The 25,379-nt window shown below is 43.2% G+C and overlaps 2 protein-coding genes across 4 annotated transcripts in view; one reads left to right on the forward strand and one right to left on the reverse strand.

Moving 5' to 3' along the window:
* The window catches only part of AVEN (apoptosis and caspase activation inhibitor), a 303,004-nt gene that overhangs the window by 266,831 nt on the left and 10,794 nt on the right, over positions 1-25,379 (forward strand). The gene's annotated exons all lie outside the window — the stretch shown is intronic.
* The window catches only part of RYR3 (ryanodine receptor 3), a 506,091-nt gene that overhangs the window by 53,800 nt on the left and 426,912 nt on the right, over positions 1-25,379 (reverse strand). For all 3 annotated transcript variants that reach the window (XM_036998427.2, XM_036998418.2, XM_036998420.2), the window contains exons 65-67: positions 11,048-11,178; positions 4,996-5,316; positions 2,769-3,009 (exon numbers count right to left, since the gene is read on the reverse strand). In XM_036998427.2, the coding sequence (XP_036854322.2) occupies positions 2,769-3,009; positions 4,996-5,316; positions 11,048-11,178 (693 nt within the window). The remainder of the gene's footprint in view (positions 1-2,768; positions 3,010-4,995; positions 5,317-11,047; positions 11,179-25,379) is intronic.

A 25,379-nucleotide genomic window follows, 5' to 3' on the forward strand; every position in this document is an offset into this window, starting at 1 on the left:
AAAGGATTCAAAGATGATCTTAGCAAACAGGTGTCAGAAATTAACATTTTTAAATTGTCAAAGGTAGGTCTGAGGAGGCGATCAGGATGCGCTCTAAGCTCTGAGACAGGCCTTCTTAAGTCTGTAAGCCTAGCAAGACCGGGAGAGTCTTGGCCACTGTACCTAATATTGTCATAGACTTGTCACCATCAAGCCTCTGAAATGTGAAGCACTCTGTAAACAGTTCAGGCCTCATTGCTTTTCCTTTCAAAGCCAGTTTTATGAATGAAATTTGTAAGACAATATGTTTTTCCTGCTATTTGAAGTGTGTGGGTAGAGAGTGAACATCTCCTATGCCTTAGGAAGGGGTCTGGAAATTCCCTATAAATGGCTTACTCTGTTTTATTTTCAAAACAAGGTCAGGTTAAGATATTTCACGGTGGCAGCAAGGAGGTTAAATTGGAGTAGAATTCAGTCATTTCTTACAAGTTGCCTTGTCCCTGAGTATCTTACACATTTGAATTACATTCTATTTTGAAAGGGCTAAGGTGAGTTGTCATTTTCAAATACCTGCATGGAGTGACACAGTACAAGTTAAACTGTCTATCATCTTTCTTAATGTTAAAGAAAACTTTGGCTCTCACAAATGGTCTGAAAAACCCAATGTCCCCTGATGCATGTAGGGTAAACCTATCAAAAGCCAGGTCCCTAAGCCCTGGGACATCAGACATAACTGCTTGGGCAGCCTGTGCCTCCTGCCCAGTCATGGAGAGCACCTGGCAAAGGAAGAAGGTGAGACTCATGAGACCAGGACTGCCTTTGAGTCCCTCCTTCACCCCTCAATTCCTTACTGCCCTGAGTTCCTGTCTCATGGACATTGTTGTCTCATCTTTCTTGTTTTCTACCTCAACTAGCCTCTCCTTTAAATGGTTGAAACTATAGGTTGTCTTACCCAATATTTATTCTCCTCTTCCTCCTTAGGAACAAAGCCCTGTTTTACTCAGGGTGGCATCGTGTCCTGCTAAAGATCACATTGCTCAGCCTCCTAGAGGTATAGTCATTAACAAAGCTCTGATCAATGAGATGCAAGTGGAAGTTGTAGGATGTGCCTTCTGGAAAAGCTGACTAAAAAAAAAGAGATCAGATAGCTGAAGGTGCCTTTTGGTCTTCCGCATTGCCTTCATGTCTCACCTGGAACAAAAATATAACAGCCGAACTCTAATTGGCATATTGCTTCATAAAATAACTTCCAAGATGGAAGCCAGTGTTAAGGATGGAAAGACAAAGGAATGAGGGTCATTAGTGAGGATCCTCATACTGGCCCTGGACTGGATATCTCTGAACTTGTTTTATGGGTGAGGTTTAAGTTCTAACGTCTTTACACCACTAAAATCGGGTATCCATTACTAAGCAGCCAAATGCAATCCAAACTGAGATTTGAGACTGGTAATGCTTTTTGATTTCTTTCATATTGATTTGTCAGGAGTGCTTTTTTTCAGGGTCAAGTGTCAAGTTTTATCAGAACTGCCAGCTGTTCATTCTTCAGTATTGTGGTTTAAATGAGCTCTGCAGATTCCCACTACACCGTGAGTGGGAAGAGGTGACGAGTCACATCCTACCCTGCCAAGGAAAATAGAGCCACAGGGAGCATGAGCAGTGGACACACTGAGAACAAAATCTTGAGTAAACATGTCCTCAGAGAAAGAACATGGTTCTGACACCTTTGCCTTCATAGGGGAATGCAGTTTCAGCCAGAGTTTTGTTTTCAATACCCTTCTTCTAGGACGTGAATCTGTATTCTTTATCTCTAGTAAGGTCTGTTCTTTGGGTTCAGAGTGGTGGGTGTGAAAAAAGAATGTCTCATTCACTGTTTTCCCCAGGCACACAAACTCTCTGTACCTCTCTCAAACCAGATTAAGATGGTATTTGTAGGACAACAGAAGATCCCCAGTCCGTCTTTCCTGTTTGCCCATATTCTTTCTACCCCAAAATGATGCAATCAGGCTAATATCCTTGCTCCCAGTCTCTCACAGAATTCATATCTCTCTCAATATTCAGACATCCTTTGGGAGGTACTTGACCAATCTGTGGGTTTTTTTTATCATCTGCATGGCCAAAAGACAGTTGGGAAAAGCAAGGCTATAGGTGGGGATGAAGCCTGGGTTTAGAGGTAATGATCTGTGGGGGTCACCGGCTGCACCGGCCCCTCCTTGGGCTCCCTGGCACTTCACAAACACACCCATTCTCAGGGCTGGCACCAGATGTTCCCTCTTCCTGGAACAGTTTCCCCAGGCTGTGTGGTTCCTGACCTCAAATCCTCAGATTTTTGGCTCAAATGCTATCTTCTCAGTAACATTCCATTTAAGTATATGTAAGTACCTAAGTACTCACTCTGTCTATTGTCAGTGCACCCTGTTCTGCTGCCAGAAAGAAAGGTCCCTAGGCAAGCCATCTTTCTCTTGTTCACTTCTGTCCCCCAATGCCTAGAACAGAGTCTGACACACTGTCAGTAATATCTGTTGAATGGGTGTGTGACAGAACAGCCAGGGGCCAAAGTGGGTCACTGCTGTCCCTGATGACCACCCCTCGCCTGCGGCAGCCTGTGAGGACAGAAGGGATGGCTATGCCACTGACCACAGATCACTGGCCAAGGGCTGAGCTGCCCAGAGGTCCCATGCCGAGGACGGGTGTTGGGCTGGTCGTGGCGACTGTGACCCCTCTCTCACAAGCAATACAACCCAGCCCTGTCTTCCCATCCTGCGGACAGGCTGCCCGGGGCTCCTGCATACCTGTTGTTGTCCACGTAGCGGATCAGCATGGGGTAGAAGGCGTAGAGGTCTCTGCAGAGGACTGCGAACTCATCCAAGATGAGGAGCTCGGCCTCCTGAGTGTCCCCTTTGGTGTCGGCTTTCAGCTGCTCCTCCTCCTGCACGGTTTTGACGGCCTTTTTTTTCAGCTTTTCCAGGGTTGGGATGAAGTGGCTTCTCAGCAGGTCAGGCCTGGCTTTGCTGATGATAGGCTGGGCGTACACTGTGTTTGCAAACAAAGGGTCTCCTCTCATTTCACACATTATGACAATTGATAAAAGGAAAGAGGTGACACAGAGGTGAGGCTGTGATCATCCATCAGCTCAGCACAGCCCCATCCCATGCTCCTTTCCTTAATCTTCCACTGGGAGCTTCCCTCTTGTGCAGCCACAGTCAGGGGGGACGGAGCTGCGAAACAAGGCCCCCACTCCTTTGCTGCTCCTCTAGGCTGCCCCTGGGCTCCTCATGCATGCATGGCATCTGACATACTATCCTGAACTGTTTTATAGCACGTTCATGTTGGTTTTGGCTCACTAACAAGATTATAAACTCCTTGAAGGAAGCCTTTTGTTCATAATAACCAGCTCGGTGCTGAGCCAAGAGTAAGGAACTCAGTACTATGCTTTCTGGATCTACAGGAAAATCTGTTGTTAAATTAACTCAAGCACAGAGAACTGCCACCCTGCTGCCTGGCGGCTCCTCTGGGACCTGAGGAAGGCACACAAACAATTATCTGCTGTAATGAACTGAGAGAATGGCTGGGGTGGCCACTAGGAGTCAAAGAGCAGAAACAAGCAATCAGGGAGACCTAGGGCTAGGATTCTGGCCCTCTTAAAGAGAAAGAGAAAACCTACATGTCTTATCCTATTTCTTAAGCAGAATTTTATTGCATTGGTCCAATTAATAATGAAGATCAGAATCAGAGAATGATAAAAAAAAAGTAAAATGAAATTAGTAAGAGTCCTGTGTACATTGAGTATTTTGTGTATTTCAAAGTTTCTTTACTTCGGGGAGGGGGGCACTTGAATTGGAAGCAGCCTAGAGATCAGCATTTTTCCTTTTAAATCTCACAATGCCTTATTTTTTACTTTTATAAAAAAGGCCATTTTAGAAAGAAGGGTGAAGGCAGCACTGTGCTGAGATGCATTAAGCAATAAGTAGAAACTGGGCACTATGACGGCTCGCATTTCACTGCCCGCCCCCTCTCCACCCCCTGCCTTGCTGAGTACACTGCTGCTTCGGAACTGGAATCAGAATGGCTATTTCAGATGTGGGTGATTGTGGGTTACCACTTAAAATTTTTTACTTTATTTCAGCCCCAGGAAGTAAGTGCCACATTAAGCACCAATTCATTGCAGAGACAGGAAGCAGACAGGAGCTTTTCTCCTTTGGTCCTGCTGAGGAATATCTACTCATATGTCCTGAATGGTAAATACCTACAGTTGGGCCAAAGCTCCTGTTGACCTAAAGCCACTATTTCATGGTCCAGGAGATTATACGGGAAACTATGGTGGGGTGGTCTGTCTGAACTGTGAGCCCATCAAAGATGATCACTTTGCCTTACTCTCTCCTCTGACACTGCTTTGACACACAGGACACTAAACAGTATGGTTTCCTGACTATTGACAGCATGGTTATTCATTTTCTAACACCTTCCTTCTTTGAGGTTGTTTCAGGAACAGAAAATCAGCTAACAACATTTATTAAGAACCTACTGCCTGTAAGTTCTAGAAGAACACCAAAAAAAAAAAGAGAACTAAAATGCAAAGGGATGCTGCTGGGAACCTAAATGAGAGAGTGCCTTAGAAAGAGTAACAAATGCTAGGAACTTACACTATAGCCCAGGCGGGAATGAGTTAGACACATGTGCAAAACACACGGGATCACTTAGCAAGAAAATATGGACAATTATTACTGTAAGAGCAAATGGGGCTCTTAAGTACCAAATGCAAATAAAGCAATAATCATCTGAGTCAGGTAGAATTTATCAAGAAGGGCTTCCTGGAGATCTGAGGGGTCTGGATAGTTGGGGAGTAGGGCAGGAACACTAGTTCCAGGAAGCCCTACAAGGGAATAAATTGGTTCTTTTTTACTGTTAAGTAACTAACGGAGGTGAGGCTGAATAGTTTAAAGACAGACTAAGAGATAAAAGAGAATCTGGGCATCTTGTTCCCTGGGTGGGGGGCTGGGGAGAAAAGGTTTGTGGTACCTGCAATGCGCTTCATCCAGGAGGCCTCATCTATGCCCAGGTTGTTGTTGATGATTTTCAGAATGTTTCCCAGGATGACACTGAGGTGCTCAGAGGTGACCTTGGTGCACCAGGGCCCTGTGCTGGGGGGCAGGTGCTCAGGCCCCCGCTCCCACCAGTAGGACAGGTAGTTGCAGAGCATGGGCAAGGTCACCTCGATGACATGGGGCATCTCCGTGTACCGGGCCCCCGACTCGGCCAGGTCGTGGATTTCCTTCATCAGGCCTTCCAGCTGGGGGATGTCAGGACACATCTCTTCCACCAGGTCTGGCATTCCCAGAACTGACCGAGAGGGTACAGGAAGAATAAAGGACAGTAATTCAAAAGCACAAATCGTGCAACCTTCTCTCTCTCTGCTCTTCCTTCCTCTGGTCATCACATGTCAAGTTTCCACCCTGGAGCCTCGTGAGTCAGCACTGGTATGGAGGAGCTTCTGTGCTCCGCTGTGTGTGTAAGGACTACAGCTTCCAGAGGCTGGGTTCTCCTCCTCTGGAAGTCACATTCAGGTTCAAACCCTTAAACATAAGGTTACGGGGGCTAACAGACACAGAGTTGAGAGACATTTCATAAGGCTTCTCTGTGATGAGGCCCATCTCCTGGCCTCAGTGGGTGCTGCAGAAGAGGCAGTGAAGGAAAGAGAAAAGCAACTCACTGGTGTTAGCTGCAAACTCATGGTTCAATTACTGAATCATATCTGTACTGTTTAGAAAAGGAAAAAGAAAGCTGTCCATCGAATATTCCTTCAGCTGGACCGCTGTCCATTTGGTTGAGATTTTGGGACAAAAACATTGCACTTGAATTGGTTTCTATATTTACAATGGGAGCTGCTGATGACCTGAGGTGACCCGTGCCAAGACTTCCTGCCCGTCATGCAAGTCTTTTTGTGTCTGAAGGTTATCTACAGGAATAGTGAGTTAGCTCTATTTTTCCCTCATACTGAAGATGACTGAGGTCAAATCACTGAACAAGGACAGACAGGATGAAGTGGCCACAAGGGTTCAACATTAAACCAGCGACTGTTGTCAGATACAAGAATGCAAACAGTAGCAACCTGGGGATACCTGTCCTGTTCTCCTGAAGTTAAAAGTCCAGGACAAAACAGGAAGGGAGCCCAGAAGCATCCAGAGGTACCTGACAGGTGAGAAGATGTCAAGGGGTCTGAGTTAGGGACACAGGAAGGTTTGAGAAGCGTGAGCTCGAAGCGATGCCTGTGCGTCTATTTCTCGTACAGCTCCTCCGCCCTCCTCCAGGTCAGCCTGGGCTCCTGACGCAGATCATATGCAGCCTCTACCCACAGGATAAACTTCTCACACGGGGGCCAAAGCAGCTCGCAGCACAGAGGCTGGGAAGTCTGAGGAGCCACAGGGAAATGTGCAGTGTTCTCCTGCAACATCAGTTCCACTAGATGCTTTGAGGAAATCATTCTTGAAATTAGAAGTAAAATGCAAAGTTCTCATGAATTTCAAAGGACAAAGCGGAAGATTGAAAAAAAATGTTTCATGTTCAGTGGATTGGGTTTGGACTGCAGGCCTTGCCTTTGGGGTTACTGCTGGTTTGAGGTCTCTCTTCTCTAGATTTTAGGACCATAGGAATTGAAGGGTTAATGAATAAGAGGCCAGAGCAAATTCTGTGGCCTTTAGGAATGCTGGCCAGTTGAGAAGACCTGTTTTGGTTTCTCCCATGGTCGTGCTGCCTGGAGCAGAGATACAGAATAATTCCAGCTATCCTGGAGACAACGAGTCTGCAGCTGAGACAAGCATCCTACTGGATGGCACATGCGGTTGCAAAGCAATGAACATGGAGGAGCCCCCTGCTGTAGGGCAGGCCCCCTGGGGCCTAACGCCCTGTCCCCACTGATGATTTCCCAGGCTTTCCCTACGGCCTTTTGGCCAGTAGAAGGCTGAAAGATCTCTCTTCCTTAGAAGTCATGAGAGGACCCCTGTACTCTGAAATCCAGACAGTTCAAAAGGACCAGGAGCATGAAAACCAACATATGCCTAACTTCAGTGGTTTACAGCAGAAGGAAGGGAATATACAGGTCAGACACTGCCAGTGCTGGTCATTTGCAGAGAACGAGTCTAGGCTGTACCTTGCAGCAGAGCAATTAGGGGCAACATTAACCTGGGGGTCTGGAGAGACCCTCACAATAATTTTACACATACAATGTCAGAATAAACAGGTAAAGACAGAAGTCAAGCATTCTACCTTGAAGCTCTACACGCAGAACAATGTTAAAAGCCACAGACACAACCAAAGCTCACAACTGTTTGCTGTAAATTTATAAATGAGAAGGCTCAGATGTGTGTCCTTTGAAATTCAATGTCACAGAGACAACACAGTGTTGTGGGCACCTTTTCATTTCCTACTTAAGGAAAACACAGAGTTTCCTAGAGGGTGCTGCACTGGGCTCATTACAATGATCTTTAAAAGTTACTTGTAGGTCATTGGTCCTTGAGTAGAAGAAACATTTGTGATTCAAATGGTGTTTTATGCTTCAAATGCCACATAATAAACCCACAGAATGAATGCTGCTGAGTTATCTACCTGAAAAACAGCCTCAGCTGGGTCCCCTTAAGAATCAGACATGAGAGACTGTTAGGGGGAATCATTTGAACACACTGTCCTTTCATCCTCTAGATCAGTGGATCTCAAAGTGGGGTCCTGCCACCTGGCAGTGGCCGCATCACCTGGGAACTTGTTGGGCTACTGAATTCTGACCTAGTGAATGAGAAGCTCAAAGGGTAGTGCTCAGCAATCTTTGTGTTAACAAGTCTCCATGATTCTGATGGATGCTAAAGTTTGAGAGCCACCAAGTTAGATTCCCCAGCTTTATTTTCTTCACCAGGCAGCTCTTCCCTCAGGAAGATGGCAGCGGAGAGCGCCACCTCCTGGCAATACGGGCAGGGAGCTTGCAAGGCAACTGGCCCTCCCGACTCTCTGGCTTGTTATTCCAAAAGGGCATGAAGTCGACCGGCTAGTGACTAGAATGTTGTGGTCACCCTAGTATTCTGATTAACAAATCAGCACCACACATAGCCAAAGGTTTATCTAGTTTTGGGTAACTGGCAGGTAATAACTTTTAAACCTTTTCCAGGCATACCTTAATAATTTTTGGATGAGTCAGAAAATGCTCTGAGATACTAATGTGAGTGACTGCTGGCAAATCACCAACTGTCGATTAACAGAGATGTCCAACCACCTGAACGGCTGAAAAATCAGTTCATGTTGTATTCCTAAACCAAAGGCTCACATCATCTGTCACCCTATATACATCTGTCCCCTCTCCTTGATCTCTTTGTATAATGAATGAGGTCCACCTTCTTAGAGTCCTTTAAACCATCAGTCATTCCCTGGCTCCAGGTAAACCTAGTTATCCCAAATACATATTCATGTACACTCTGCTGCTCAAGAGCATACACATGGCCGGCATTCACTCTCTGATAATTAACTGAATGATGAAAAACATGGGCTCAGGGGACTTGGGCACTGAGTCTCATTGTGTCATCTCTATGCGCATCTGCGCATAGAACAGGCAGCTCGCTGGAATAAGCCTTGTCTCTTCTTTGTGGAGTATGCAGTTATTGATGATTTTTTATTGATGACTATGCCTTATTAAATCCATGTGAAGATATTTCAAAGAGAAGGAGAACCAAGGCACAGAGTCACCCCCTCCCTCCCAAGGCCAATCCAGGGTTCCCTCCACATTTGTCAAGTTCTCATTTTGCCGGCCTCTACCTCTCTTCCATGAGCTCAGAAACAGAGGAGGTGCAGCTGTACACACACTGGTGATACGGAAACAGAGATTCATGACTTCTTGAATCACATCTGGAGCAGAATAAATGTATAAATATCCATTACTGTCATGACTAGGGCCATGTTCCTTTGGAGTTGGGTGGGGGAAGCTTTGGCTGGCGTTTGCCTACAGATTGACAGCCTTTTCTCAGCATTACTGAAGCTGCTCAGATGCTCACCCCCCACCATAGCTGCAGGATGTGTCTCCTTTGGAATCATGAGAGGGCAGAGAAAAGGATGGAAATGCATTTCTGCTAGTCTGAGAAAGGAGAGAAAGGGAGAGATGAGGTCACAGGGTTGGGAATTAGAGATTTCACGTGGGACCTTGGGAAGTTGAGGCATCTTGGCAGTGTTTCTCTCTCAACTAGCTCTGAGAACCCTGGTCTCCACTGTATTCTAGGCTCAGGAAAAGGATTTTATTAAGTAGCGTTGTGCAAGTTGTCCTGGTCATAATTTCTGGGGGGATTATGTACTTTTTTCATCAGAAGTAATGAGAAGCAAGTGGAAATAAAGCCACCATGGTCAGCACCCTGTGTTCTAGGTGGAAAGAGGAGCGGTGGTGAAGGAAAGTGCGCGTGAGCCTCCCCCTCCTGGAATTCTCTCCTTGGGATCTCATGGCAGTTTGAAAAGGAGGCCTGAACTGAATGGAACTGCCACTTAGTCATCTCCTGGTGCTAGACAGCAGTATTTAAAAAAAAATGTTGGTTCTGAACAGGATAGGTCCTGGTTTGAAATGGCTATGTTTTTTTCTTAGAGAGAGTATTGATTAGGCCCTCAGTGTGATAATTTTACTTCATGTTACATCAAATAATTGTAGTTCTTTCTAGTTGGAGTCCAAACTTCATTTAAGGTTGCTGCTTGAAGCTCCACGTCCTTCAGCAGAATCACAATTCATCTGTACAAGAGGAATCTCCCTACACCCCCAGAAGCAGTTTTATAACCTGCCTTGGATTCCAGTTCTAGGATATTGTGGAATAGGGGGTGGAAAACTTTTTCTGTAAAGGGCTGGATAGTAAATATTTAGACACTCCTGCCACTACGTAACTCTGTCACTATAGCTGAAGGGCAGCAGCATGTGCTAACCCAAAATATGCCTCTTTGGCATAAGGACTATTTGGGCTTATTACTTTTAAGAAGCTCTAGACACAGAAGCAGCTGTCAAAACAGAGTAGAAGTTACCCTTTTATAAGGGCAATATACATTTACAGAGGAAATTTACATTAGACATGGGGCCTATACCAGGAAGAGAGCTATTCCCAGAGACAGACTTTTCATCTCAGAGATTTATCTGTGTGGCAGGGCAAACTGTTGCCAAACATTTCCCCTCTTCTTCCCACAAAATGCCTTCTCTGCTTTGAAGCCCCAGACCCCGCCCCATTCCTGAGCTCTGGATGGTATCTAAACCTCAATCACTGGCTGCCTTTTGAGTCTACTATCTTTGTGGGATGCCCAATATATACAAGTATGCATGTAATTAAAATTTTTTTCTCCTGTTAACCTGTCTCTTTCACAAGGGGGAGAAAGTTTCAGCAACAATGAGGAGTAGAGGGAAAATTATTTTTCCTCCCCTATGTAGTAATAAAGCAGCCACAGACAACCACATATATGAGTGGGCGTGACTGTGGTTCAACAGTGAGTTACCTACAAGAACAGGCAGCTCGCTGGAATAAGCCGATGGCCATAGTGTGCCTGCCGCTACCTGGAGTGCTGTTAAATTCTCTTTCTTGCATGATTTTGATTCCTTTTGGTACTTTCCTCTGCTTTATTTTTCATGAAGATAGAGAGCATGTAGTCATTGTTTGGAAACACAACCTCTCCCTGGACTTGGAAAGTGTAATTAGGGGAGGAATGAAGATGTACCCCCTCTGGTGGCACTCTGGAGAGAAACTATAAAAAAAAGGGGCAGAAGGGAAACTGAGACCCCGAGCAGACTAGCGAACCTGAGATTTTAGGATGGAAAATGTTTAGAAATCAACTACACATGGTCTGCTCCTTTCACAGATAAGGAATCCAAAGTCTAGTGATAACAAAGTACTTGCCCATGGCCGCTTTTCTAGCAAGGTGGAGACATGCCACATGGTCTCTGGCTCTGACCTCCCAGCCAGAGGACCACATAAAACAAACGTGCTGTAGGGCCCCTGTTGCCCGCCTGCACGGCCTTCCTACCTGGCTGCTCTCCTCTCAGCACATGGGTTGATGACTTCCGTGGGAAGATACTTACTGGACCTCTCCCGGAGAGTTTTGGTGTTGAAGATGGAGAGTGGATTGTAGCGGTTAAGGGTGGGCTCCAGGAATGCCACTGGTATGGCAGCTGCCAGTGAGGCCAGACATTCTCCAAGGGCAGGACGCTGTCTGGAAACAAAGTCCATTTAGAAGTGGTGCCATCCCTATGCTGGTCACATGCATTGGTGGGCCGGCCCTTTCCCAGAATGTCTTCGGCTACTTCCCTGCAGATCACCAGGCTGGACATAGCTGGGCCCTTGCTTTCAGCAAGGATGCCTGCACTTCTCCTCCTCCCATATTTCTCTGGATACCGACCAGTGGTTTGCAATGGTCTCATTCCCTGGGACCTAGTTCTTAACTGGCTAAGGCGATACAATATACTATTTAGCTTTGTTCTTCTCTCCCAGTATGTCTGAGGGTATGTTTCTCAGGTGTCCAAATTGGGTATGATCCTCTTTTCTCAAAATGTTTTGAAATCTTCTGTGTAATTTCTTTGTGCGTATTTCCTGCTATTGATGGAGCCTGTGTCCCGCAGTGGGAACAGTAGATAATGGGCCAAAGGCACCGTAAGACTAGAAGGAAAGGCCTGCCACACAGTAGAAACAAGAGGCCCAAATGCACAGGGCCTTAGAGGAAAGGAGTCTGACGTCTGTTGCCTCTTTCCCTCCCTTTCACAAATATTTGATTGTCCACCATGTACTGAGCTCCAGGTTTTAAGTCTTCCTGTGCAAAAAGAAATCAAACAAAAGCAAAATGCTGAGAGTCCTGGGTCAGAGCTCTAGTTCTCCAACTGAAAGGACTTGGACTAGCAGGATAACCACGCCCACAAGCCTCTGTGATGGGAATGAGCCTCTGGTGGGAAAGCAGAGCAAGTATTGAAATAGTGCCTCCCCTGCCTGGACCTGCCCATAGCCTTGGAGTGTATTGTCTAACCCAGCAGATCCTGTGCTGCTGGGACAACACAGTGCTGGCTTGAAGGGCTGTGTATGAGGTCTGACATTGTTGCTTTCTGAAGAACGAGAGACCAGAGCCACTTGTTTTCCACTCATGAATATCTCTCTCTGCCACTTACTGGTATTCAGTCAAAGACAGACTACACACCTATCCTGTGAGTCACACATGTGGTGTTAGTTCCCAAATAAGGGAGAAATCTTCAAATAAACTAATAATGTGAGTCCTTTGTTAGACCATGACACAAAGATAGCGAGTGGAAAATGCTGATGATTGGTCTATGATGAAAAACTGGATGGGGCTTACAGTGCTCTGACCCTCTTGTTTGCCTTCCTCTGTGATTGATCAGCTCAGACTGAGCGCTGGTGCTGGGTATAAGAAGCCCACCAGCTGAATCTCCAGGAGCTGAGGGCATCAGGCTGCGTCTTCGGGGATGTCATAGAGCCATCATGGAGAAAACCGCCAGCTAGAGAGGGCACATGAGGCCGGGAGCAAATGCTTACCCCACCACTGCAACTGTGCAGACACAGAAAGGCACTCAGCCCTCAGAGTTCCCTACAGCTCCCCACCCAAACCGGAACCCAAGACTGTGTAAACTGGCCTTCACTGTGACAACAGGCAACAATTTCAACAGTACCAAGAAGCCAGAATATCAGAAATGTGGGGTCTCTGGAAGTGGATGACAAGCATTTACTATTGGCTGGAGGTGGCTAGGTGTGCATTCTCTATTAAGTAAGCCAGACAATCTTAACGTGACTTAGCCTCTGTTTTCCAGGTGGTCAAAGTCTTTCCTCACTAGAACGCTGAAGTGATGTGGTAGAATAACATATCTTCATTGTCTAATTATAAAAATTAGGACCAGCCTGCAACTTCATTTTAGCAGAGAAAGATAGTCACTTGAGTTGGATTAAAAATGTGACCTTAATAGGTCCTGGAAAAATGACAAGACTATCTAGGGTAGAATCAGATTGGCAGGGGACTAGCCTGAGGGCACACACAACTGTTCATCTTGAGATATAAGTGGAATCTGCCAGACTGGAGAGAGGAAGTGGGGAGAGTGGGTGACTGACAGGTAGAAAGCTGTGTACTCCTTGGAACCCTCACTCAATCTTCAGGCAAGTTACCAAACTTATGAAAAAAGTGATCTTTTAATTATTTCAAAGGACAATTAATATATGTGGTTTTAATCTCTATCTTCTATCTTCTTCTTTGGTTTGGCTTTTAGGGGACTAGCTGACAGCTTATTTAGCTAAGAAGTATTTGAGCAGATAACTTCAAAATCAGCCTCCAGCAAGAAAAAATGTCTCCTGTCAGGCCATCACTTCTTAGCTATGGCACAGCCTTGCCCTTTACTAAAGGCTTGACTGTTAAATCCACCCCCAGGCAGAACAGCAGCCCTGGCACAAAACAGGTCCTCCTGGGTCCCATGGACTCCTGCTGCCCAGCCTCCCTTTGAAGGCTGCATCCCTGGTGGGAGGTGAGGGAGCGAGGCCAAACTACTCTTTGGGAAGCTTCCGCAACACTGCTTTGCTTCTGACCAGGCCCTGATCAGTCCCGCTTCCCCAGTTTGCATTCCATGTCCCCACTTCTTCCCCAATTATTTTTCTTCTCTGCTAAGTTCAAGGTCATGGAAAGATTTAAGAAGAGGGGCATCATTTTAACTTCAGAATTGAATGACCAATACCCTCAGTGACACCAAAGAGAGTGAGGGTCTGTTACATCAAGTATGAGGGGCCACATGCCGTGGCTGCTTTTTCCCAGTCAACAAGTGTCTCTGTTTTTACCAACCATAGTGGCCATGGAGAAGGCATACTGTGTTTCCTCTCCTCAGTCTTGCCTTTTGAGGAGGAGGAAAGAAGGAGATAAATCGTGAAGGGGAAGAAATGCCACAGGGAGAGCACTGTTGTAAGAAAATTTGGGTGGAAATCAGGAATGACAAGGGGTAAAGTCATATCTGAGGGTAAATCTGAGTTGGTTCAGGTTGATGAGCCTAGTAAACAGCCGGTCCTGATTGCCTCAGTGATAAATGGACCCATGTTTCCTCTCTTTTCTCTTTCTCTCACTAAAATTAAAGTCATGATCTTGTAAATGTGGGTTTCTAGAAAGTTAGTCTGATATAAAGGTGATCCTGGAGGCGAAAGACAATTTTCCAGTGTTGTGCTGACTTGGGGACACATGGGTCCTTCTCCTCTTTGATATTAATTACTGACAAACCTGAGTCTTGACAAACTCACAACAGGGCATTTTCTAGTCCAAGCAAACAACGATGCTAATTAGCAGCTGGGCCAAGAGGGATAAACAGTTTTCCTGGCCTACTTGTTAAAAGCTCTCTAAAAGAAAGTCCCAGAAGTTTGCCAATTAATGCTCCAGCTATGAAATGCCAGAGTGAAAGACCTTGGCCTCCAGGCCCGAGAGGGACAGAGCGAGGCCAAGGTTCTCTGTCCTGACGCTTGACCCGTCATCACTCCCCCGTAGGGCAGTGTGGGAGTGGGCCAGCAGAGCCAGGGCTACTGAAGCATCTCCATAGCAACGGAAGGACCTACTTGAAGAGTTCATGGATATGGAAGGGCTCTCTTTTTTTCTCCTTCAGTTTATATAATAGTACTTGGCCTATGGTGACAGATTGAAGAGAATTCACTTTGTGTTTAAGTTTTCGTTACTTTCTAACATGACAAATTGTAGGTTTTCCTTATCCACCTTGATTTATTTCCATCAGTCAGGATCTTACTTCTCAAAGTTTATTGTCAGTGACACAGGCAGAGACCAAGTCATCAAAGTAATAATAGTTATGCCTTACATGCATCTGGTGCTTTGCAAGTTTGAAAGTTCCTTCACATATACTGCAGCGGATGCTAAAGAGGAGAAACAGGCAGAAAGTGGGGGCAGCGCACTGTTTTAGATAGCAAGGCTAATAATCTCAGAGATTTAGGGAAAGCAGGCAGTGTTTGATCAGAAACAATTCATCAAATGGCACAAGGCAGGAAGGAAGAAATAAATCAAAAGTGTGAAATGAAAAAGTTTTCATTTGAAATAAAATGGAGATTCAATGGTTAATATAATCAATATCCAAGCTTTATTTTATTGACCAACCCAGTCAACTGCTCTACCAATTCACCACAGGACCTTCACGTTAAAGAACAGAAGTGTTCTCCAGAATTAAATGCCTAACAGTCTTTACCATTTGCTGAAATTTTGTATCTGAAAACTCCCCTTGTCAGGGACCTTCTCAACATTATATCAGTTAGAAAACATTTAAAAGGAAAGTCTCTACTCTGTTTCAGTGACTTTTTCCTCCTCACAGTTAACCCTATCCCTGAGGTATCTGGAATCATTTCTCTATACAATGCACATTCAAGCTGTTGCTGGAAACCAAATATTTAGTGGTTTCCTTGTGACCCTACAGACATTAATTAGCCAAAAAACTTCAGTAAAAGGTATTAGAGAAATTTTCTTCCTCTAAACCCACAAGAAGTACGTGAAATTACTGGGAAGAAATTTGGATCTATGCTGAAATGAAGAAAATGTGGGATAACATCAAGCCACAAAGTATGGGCTAAATCAAGTGATGATGCTGAAACCAAAACATACTGTCCAACCATGGAGCAGAGGACAGAAATTTGGAAGTAAATATGAGGATTTTGAGGAGCCCAGATTCTGACCTTTTGACTGAAGCAATGAGGATTAAGGGTATGAGAAGGCCTGTTGGACAACATGCATGTGTAGGAGGCAAAGTTCCATTTTGCAGAGTGGCAGACAGGACCAGAGCAGGGAAGTGTATGTGCCATCCGCTATTCCTATGACCTGGACATGCAGTCTGGAGAAGTCCTTGGAAGGGAGGGGGAGTGCAACACAAGTAACCTGTTGTGTTAGCTGCTGACCCAAGTCTTCTAAAGTAGAGAATAAACATACCTTAAGCACTAAGCAAAAGTCCTGTGTCTACAGGATGCACCAGGAATCGCACCAACCCTTCACCTGAGTTAGCTGCTTGGTTTTATTGGGGAAGGACACCAAACGCTAAGGGTGGATGCCCTTTAGGGCTAACAGCACCACTGATATAGTAAGAAAGAGTTAATCCTGAGCCAGCTTCTCAGATTTGAAGCTGCTGCTGTTTCTTCCCCATATACTCTCCTCCATTTCAACACACCCAAAGGCACGTATGTACACACACACTCACATGTATACATGTACACCCCTTTCCATTCTTGAGAACTGGCAGTGTACCTAATGACCAAGAAACAGATGAGAAACACAGTTCAGAGGAAGAATTATGCAGAAAAATAGAGAAAAATTCTTCTCTATACACTCACAGAAAATAAAAACAAAAAGAGTAACACAGAAAAAGTATGAGAAACATCAAAGAAACACAAACCAGGAAAGAACTAGTTATTTGGGAGGAAATGAGGGATGGAGAAGATTAAAGAAAAGCCAATAAATACACACAATTTCTCTCTCTGAACAACAGATATGAAAAAACTCCAACAACTGCATAATAAAACAAAACATGTAAGTAAAGGATGACTCAGTTCTGAAGACTGAGGGATCATATTAAGTTCTGAGAGGAAGTAGAGGGAACTTGATAGAGAATAAACAAACCCTGGAACATAGTCTAGTGAAATTAATGAGCTTCAAGACTAAAAAAAGAATCCAATGAACAGTCAGCTTCTCCTCCCACTGCAAAGTCATGTGTATGTAGAATAAATCACTTGATCCAGGAAATACATATTGTTGGAACACAAAGACACAAAGTCTATATGCTGCTGAGGGAGGAAAACTGTGATCCAAGGGTTGATACTGCAGAAATCCTTCACATATAAAAGCAAGGCATGACATTCTAAAATATGCAAGGGCTCAAGAGTATCTTAAGGGCTATTACAGAAACAGCTACTTAATGATGAATCTAGCTAATCATGACATGAATCAAAATAAAAATTTAGGAATGGGAAAGTCATGGTTCAAAAAGATTGGCTATGCAGGCGGAGCCAGGATGGCGGCGTGAGTAGAGCAGCAGAATTCTCCTCCCAAAACCACATGTATCTATGAAAATATAACAAAGACAACTCTTCCTAAAATAGAGACCAGAGGACACAGGACAACATCCAGACCACATCCACACCTGTGAGAACCCAGTGCCTCGCGAAGGGGGTAAGATACAAGCCCCAGCCCGGCGGGACCTGAGCGCCCCTCCCCCCAGCTCCCGGTGGCAGGACCAGTGAGCCGGTGTCTGAGGCCGACGCCAGAGAACAAAGAAACGGGAGCGGTTTTTTTTTTCTTTTTCTAGAGAGTGCTTTTTGGAAGCCTTAAAGGAACAGGGACCCCAATACTAGGGAAACAGGGCAGCAAGACCGGTGAGCGGGTGCCTGAGACCGGTGCCTGAGGACAAAGAAAATCATGCGTTTTTCCCTTTTTTTTCTTTTTTTTAAATTATGTATTTAATTTTTATTTCTTTTTTTCCTCTTTCGTTGTTGCTGTTGCTGTTTTGGTTTGGAGAGTGCTTTTTGAAAGTCTTAAAGGGGCAGGATAGGACACTTAGACCAGAGGCACTCTAACCCCCTGGGCAACAGGGAGCACAGAGGCCCCTTATGGAGATAAATAGCCTCCTGGCCCCTCCCCCTCCAACTGGGCTCCACCATTTTGGAGGAGCAGCCTCAGCCAGGCTATGCCCACAGAAACAGCAGAGATAAACTTCATAGCAACGGGGCAGGTAGCAGAAGCCCTGTCTGCGCACAGCTGCCAAGCATAAGCCACTAGAGGTCACTATTCTCCCAGGAGAGGAAGGCCACAAACCAACAAGAAGGAAAGCTCTTCCAGCTGTCACTCGTACCAGCTCTGCAAACTATCTCTATCACCATGAAAAGGCAAAACTACAGGCAGACAAAGATCACAGAGACAACACCTGAGAAGAAGACAGACCTAACCAGTCTTCCTGAAAAAGATTTCAAAATAAATATCATGAACATGCTGACAGAGATGTAGAGAACAATGCAAGAGCAATGGGATGAGATGCAGAGAAAAATGCAAGAGCAGTGGGATGAAGTCCGGAAGGAGATCACAGATGTCAGGAAGGAGATCAGGGAAGTGAAACAAACCATGGAAGGATTTATAAGCAGAATGGATAAGATGCAAGAGGCCATTGAAGGAATAGAAACCAGAGAACAGGAACATTTAGAAGCTGACATAGAGAGAGATAAAAGGATCTCCAAGAACGAAACAACACTAAGAGAACTATGTGACCAATCCCAAAGGAATAATATTCGTATTAAAGGGGTACCAGAAGAATAAGTAAGAGGAAAAGGGATAGAAAGTCTCTTTGAAGAAATAATTGCTGAAAACTTCCCCAAACTGGGGGAGGAAATAATCGAACAGACCATGGGAATACACAGAACCCCCAACAGAAAGGATATAAGGAGGACAACACCAAGACACATAATAATTAAAATGGCAAGGATCAAGGACAAGGAAAGAGTTTTAAAGGCAGCCAGAGAGAAAAAAGGTCACCTATAAAGGAAAACCCATCAGGCTAACGTCAGACTTCTCGACAGAAACCCTACAGGCCAGAAGAGAATGGCATGATATATTTAATGCAATGAAACAGAAGGGCCTTGAACCAAGAATACTGTATCCAGCATGACTATCATTTAAATATGATGGCGGGATTAAACAATTCCCAGACAAGCAAAAGCTGAGGGAATTTGCTTCCCACAAACCACGTCTACAGGGCATCTTAGAGGGACTGCTGTAGATGGGAGCACTCCTAAAAAGAGCACAGAACAAAACACACAACATATGAAGAATGGAGGAGGAGGAATAAGAAGGGAGAGAAGAAAAGAATCGCCAGACAGTGTATATAACAGCTCAATAAGTGAGCTAAGTTAGGCAGTAAGATACTAAAGAAGCCAACCTTGAACCTTTGGTAACCACGAATCTAAAGCCTGCAATGGCAATAAGTACATATCTCTCAATAGTCACCCTAAATGTAAATGGACTTAATGCACCAATCAAAAGACACAGAGTAATAGAATGGATAAAAAAGCAAGACCCATCTATATGCTGCTTACAAGAAACTCACCTCAAACCCAAAGACATGCACAGACTAAAAGTCAAGGGATGGAAAAACATATTTCAGGCAAACAACAGTGAGAAGAAAGCAGGGGTTGCAGTACTAATATCAGACAAAATAGACTTCAAAACAAAGAAAGTAACAAGCAATAAAGAAGGACACTACATAATGATAAAGGGCTCAATCCAACAAGAAGATATAACCATTATAAATATATATGCACCCAACACAGGAGCACCAGCATTTGTGAAACAAATACTAACAGAACTAAAGAGGGAAATAGACTGCAATGCATTCATTTTAGGAGACTTCAACACACCACTCACCCCAAAGGATAGATCCACCGGGCAGAAAATAAGTAAGGACACACAGGCCCTGAACAACACACTAGAACAGATGAACCTAATAGACATCTATAGAACTCTACATCCAAAAGCAACAGGATATGCATTCTTCTCAAGTGCACATGGAACATTCTCCAGAATAGACCACATACTAGCTCACAAAAAGAGCCTCAGTAAATTCCAAAATACTGAAATTCTACCAACCAATTTTTCAGACCACAAAGGTATAAAACTAGAAATAAATTCTACAAAGAAAACAAAAAAGCTCACAAACACATGGAGGCTTAACAACATGCTTCTAAATAATCAATGGACCAACGAACAAATCAAAATAGAGATCAAGGAATATATAGAAACAAATGACAACAACAACACAAAGCCCCAACTTCTGTGGGATGCAGCAAAAGCAGTCTTAAGAGGAAAGTATATAGCAATCCAGGCACACTTGAAGAAGGAAGAACAATCCCAAATGAATAGTCTAACATCACAATTATCGAAACTGGAAAAAGAAGAACAAATGAGGCCTAAAGTCAGCAGAAGGAGGGACATAATAAAGATCAGAGAAGAAATAAACAAAATTGAGAAGAATAAAACAATAGCAAAAATCAACAAAACCAAGAGCTGATTCTTTGAGAAAATAAACAAAATAGATAAGCCTCTAGCCCAACTTATTAAGAGAAAAAGAGAATCAACACAAATCAACATAATCAGAAATGAGAATGGAAAAATCATGAGGGACTCCACAGAAATACAAAGAATTATTAAAGACTACTATGAAAACCTATATGCCAACAAGCTGGAAAACCTAGAAGAAATGGACAACTTCCTAGAAAAATACAACCTCCCAAGACTGACCAAGGAAGAAACACAAAAGTTAAACAAACCAATTACGAGCAAAGAAATTGAAACGATAATCAAAAAACTACCCAAGAACAAAACCCCGGGGCCAGATGGATTTACCTCAGAATTTTATCAGACACACAGAGAAGACATAATACCCATTCTCCTTAAAGTGTTCCAAAAAATAGAAGAGGAGGGAATACTCCCAAACTTATTCTATGAAGCCAACATCACCCTAATACCAAAACCAGGGAAAGACGCCACCAAAAAAGAAAATTACAGACCAATATCCCTGATGAATGTAGATGCAAAAATACTCAATAAAATATTACCAAACAGAATTCAACAGTATATCAAAAGGATCATATACCAAGTGTGATTCATGACCAGGGATGCAAGGATGGTACAACATTCGAAAATCCATCAACATCATCCACCACATCAACAAAAAGAAAGACAAAAACCACATGATCATCTCCATAGATGCTGAAAAAGCATTTGACAAAATTCAACATCCATTCATGATAAAAACTCTCAGCAAAATGGGAATAGAGGGCCAGTACCTCAACATAATAAAGGCCATATATGATAAACCCACAGCCAGCATTATACTGAACAGCAAGAAGCTGAAAGCATTTCCTCTGAGATCGGGAACAAGACAGGGATGCCCACTCTCCCCACTGTTATTTAACATAGTACTGGAGGTCCTAGCTATGGCAATCAGACAAAACAAAGAAATACAAGGAATCCAGATTTGTAAAGAAGAAGTTAAACTGTCACTATTTGCAGATGATATGATACTGTACATAAAAAACCCTAAAGACTCCACTCCAAAACTACTAGAACTGATATCGGAATACAGCAAAGTTGCAGGATACAAAATTAACACACAGAAATCTGTAGCTTTCCTATACACTAACAATGAACCAATAGAAAGAGAAATCAGGAAAACAATTCCATTCACAATTGCATCAAAAAGAATAAAATACCTAGGAATAAACCTAACCAAAGAAGTGAAAGACCTATACCCTGAAAACTACAAGTCACTCTTAAGAGAAATTAAAGGGGACACTAATAAATGGAAACTCATCCCATGCTCATGGCTAGGAAGAATTAATATTGTCAAAATGGCCATCCTGCCCAAAGCAATTATATACAGATTTCATGCAATCCCTATCAAATTACTAGCAACATTCTTCAATGAACTGGAACAAATAATTCAAAAATTCATATGGAAACACCAAAGACCCCGAATAGCCAAAGCAATCCTGAAAAAGAAGAATAAAGTAGGGGGGATCTCAATCTCCAACTTTAAGCTCTACTTACAAAGCCATAGTAATCAAGACAATTTGGTACTGGCACAAGAACAGAGCCACAGACCAGTGGAACAGATTAGAGACTCCAGAAATTAACCCAAACATTTATGGTCAATTAATATTTGATAAAGGTGCCATGGACATACAATGGCAAAATGACAGTCTCTTCAACAGATGGTGCTGGCAAAACTGGACAGCTACGTGTAGGAGAATGAACCTGGACCATTGTCTAACCCCATATACAAAGGTCAACTCAAAATGGATCAAAGACCTGAATGTAAGTCATGAAACCATTAAACTCTTGGAAAAAAACATAGGCAAAAACCTCTTAGACATAAACATGAGTGACCTCTTCTTGAACATATCTCCCCGGGCAAGGAAAACAACAGCAAAAATGAGCAAGTGGGACTACATTAAGCTGAAAAGCTTCTGTACAGCGAAAGACACCATCAATAGAACAAAAAAGAACCCTACAGTATGGGAGAATATATTTGAAAATGACAGATCCGATAAAGGCTTGACATCCAGAAGATATAAAGAGCTCACACGCCTCAACAAACAAAAAACAAATAACCCAATTAAAAAATGGGCAGAGGAACTGAACACACAGTTCTCTAAAAAAGAAATACAGATGGCCAACAGACACATGAAAAGATGCTCCACATCAGAGAAATGCAAATTAAAACTACAATGAGGTATCACCTCACACCAGTAAGGATAGCTGCCATCCAAAAGACAAACAACAACAAATGTTGGCGAGGCTGTGGAGAAAGGGGAACCCTCCTACACTGCTGGTGGGAATGTAAATTAGTTCAACCATTGTGGAAAGCAGTATGGAGGTTCCTCAAGAAGCTCAAAATAGAAATATCATTTGACCCAGGAATTCCACTTCTAGGAATTTACCCTAAGAATGCAGCAGCCCAGTTTGAAAAAGACAGATGCACCCCTATGTTTATCGTAGCACTTTTTACAATAGCCAAGAAATGGAAGCAACCTAAGTGTCCATCAGGAGATGAATGGATAAAGAAGATGTGGTACATATATACAATGGAATATTATTCAGCCATAGGAAGAAAACAAATCCTACCATTTGCAACCAAATGAATGGAGCTAGAGGGTATTATGCTCAGTGAAATAAGCCAGGTGGAGAAAGACAAGTGTCAAATGATTTCACTCATTTGTGGAGTATAAGAACAAAGGAAAAACTGAAGGAACAAAACAGCCATGGAATTACAGAACCCAAAAATGGACTAACAAGTACCAAAGGGAAAGGAACCGGGGAGGATGGGTGGGCAGGGAGGGACAAGGGGGGGAAGAAGAAAGGGGGTATTAAGATTAGCATGCATGGGGGGGAGGGAGAAAGGGGAGGGAGGGCTGTACGACACAGAGAGGACAAGTAGCGATTCTACAACATTTTGCTATGCTGATGGACAGTGACTGTAATGTGGTTTTTAGGGGGGACCTGGTATAGGGGAGAGCATAGTAAACATAGTATTCTTCAGGTAAGTGTAGATTAAAGATTAAAAGAAAAAAAAAAGAAAGAAAGAAAGAAAAGGGGGATTACTCCTTGATAGGATAAAACTATTGGTAAATCAAAGATTAACACATGCTTTAAATATCCTTAATTTTGATCACTTAAAGGGTGTCAGATGATTGGCTATGGAGGTACTCTTTTCTCTCTTTTCTGATAATATTCCTTTCTCTTAATAAAAAAAAAAAGCAGTTCCTGTGTGCTGACCTCCAATGAGTTCTACACAGTGGTATAGAGGGCATGTCAAAGTGTGGGCAAAGGGTCTGTTTGTTTCTATGCAGAAGATCAAAGCCTAGCTTGGCTACCCAGAAAATGAACTAAGATACAATATGAGGAGGAGCTTCCGGCATCAGCACTCTCTGGAGGACTCGTGCCGGGGGATGATCATCAAAACGCCTCCACAGGGATCCAGGTGATGCTGCGGTTGTGGCTGCATCCATCCCACCGTTTCCTGGACTTGCCATTGGAATGAGGAGAGAGATGTCTAGGCTGGCATGTGCATACAGTGAGACAACGAATTTGACTGGATCTGTACTGTTGGAACTCAACCAGGAGTTGGGAGGGGTGCAAGTTGTAGCACTCCAAAATCTTACGACTATAGACTATCTACGGTTAAAAGAACAAATGGGATGTGAACAGATCCCAGAAATGGGTTGTTTTAATTTGTCTAATTTCTCTCAGACTGTTCAAGTACAGTTGGACAATATCCATCATATCATAGACAAATTTTCACAAATGCCTAGGGTGCCTAACTGGTTTTCTTGGCTTCACTGTAGATGGCTGGTAATTATAGATTTGCTTTGTTTATGTCAACGTATTCCTATAATGTTAATATGTGTGCGCAAGTTAGTTAGTAGTTTAAAACCTATACATGCTTAAGGTACTCTACAAGAAGATATGTCAACGAAATAATCAATCCTCCCATGTTTTCTTCCATATGCTACCTCTATAGCTTTTCTTCTTCCTTCCTAATTACAATGCTTAAATAGAATTCGTGCCTCATATCGAATTTACCAAGTATCATAATTCCTCCAGATGGTAAAGATACCTCGAGACAAGTGCTGGGCAAAAAAGCCACAGGGCATAAATCTGCAAAGAAGTAAAAAGCTAACCTTTTCAAACAATATGGCTTCTCTCTCACTTACCAACTTTATATTTCCCTGTATGGCCCCGGAAGATGACTGGTTAGGCAGAGACGGTAAGATTCCTCAAGGGAGGAACAACCTAAGACAGGCACAGTTGCAGGGGGGCCATCAGGTCAGAAATCAGGGAACAACAGTGGTGAAGCTTAGAACCTCACCCCCCACTGTTTTGAGAGAAAGCTTCTGCATCTGTGGATGTTTTATTGCCCTTGTCTAGCTCAGATTAGCACATAGTCTACAGGCACACACATGATGATCATATACAATTGCTCTCTTACAACACTAAACTATGTTTTCTATCTTTATCTTGCATCTACCTACCACTTCAGCATTTTATTAAAAATAAAAATAATAATAATAATAAAGGGAGAAATGTGGAATCCACATATAAGTCAAGTATAAAAATCAAACGAATATTCATATTTGACCTGATTGTTTATAGTTCATAATGTGTGATCAAACCAAAAGTTCTGTTCACTGTGTAAGAACTTATTCACTATGTAAGAAAAAAAAAAAAGAAAAAAACGATTGGCTATGCACTGAGTTATTTAAATACAAAACTAAGGTAAACAACTCAGGAAATACTGATTCTAGAATAGAATGTAAACATTATAGGGAATTTTACAGCAGAAAAAGAAAGGGAGAAAGGAGAGGAAGTAGCTAGGAATATTAGGGAACTAACGTTGCTTATCTTTTTAAAGAAGAGAGTTAATGATTATTTTAACTAAATAATAAATACAAAAATGGGTTGTATGATAAACAAGTTCAAATTTTAGCTCAATAAGACAAAGTTGCAAAGCAATATGGATATTATGACCCCATATGTGTAAACATGTACTCACGTAGAAACATCTGTAATGGTACACACCAAACTATTACTGGTGGTTTCCTTCGCAAACTGGAGCCAGGTTGTGCGTGCGTGTGTGTGTGTGTGTGTGTGTGTTCTGGGGTGAGGAGAACAGCAGACTTAACTTTACATATTTCTCAACATTTGATTTTTTTGGAACAAGTATGTTTTACTTTCACAATATTAAAAGAAAATAGACACATAAAAGTCATGAACTGTGGTAGCATCCCAACTATAGGATTTTAAATCCTTACTTCCTCAGCTGCTTCAGTAACTAACAGAGAGGCATTAGGGGCAGCCTT

Source organism: Manis javanica, chromosome 8, assembly GCF_040802235.1.
Source record: "Manis javanica isolate MJ-LG chromosome 8, MJ_LKY, whole genome shotgun sequence".
In the NCBI taxonomy this organism is placed as follows: Eukaryota; Metazoa; Chordata; class Mammalia; order Pholidota; family Manidae; genus Manis; species Manis javanica.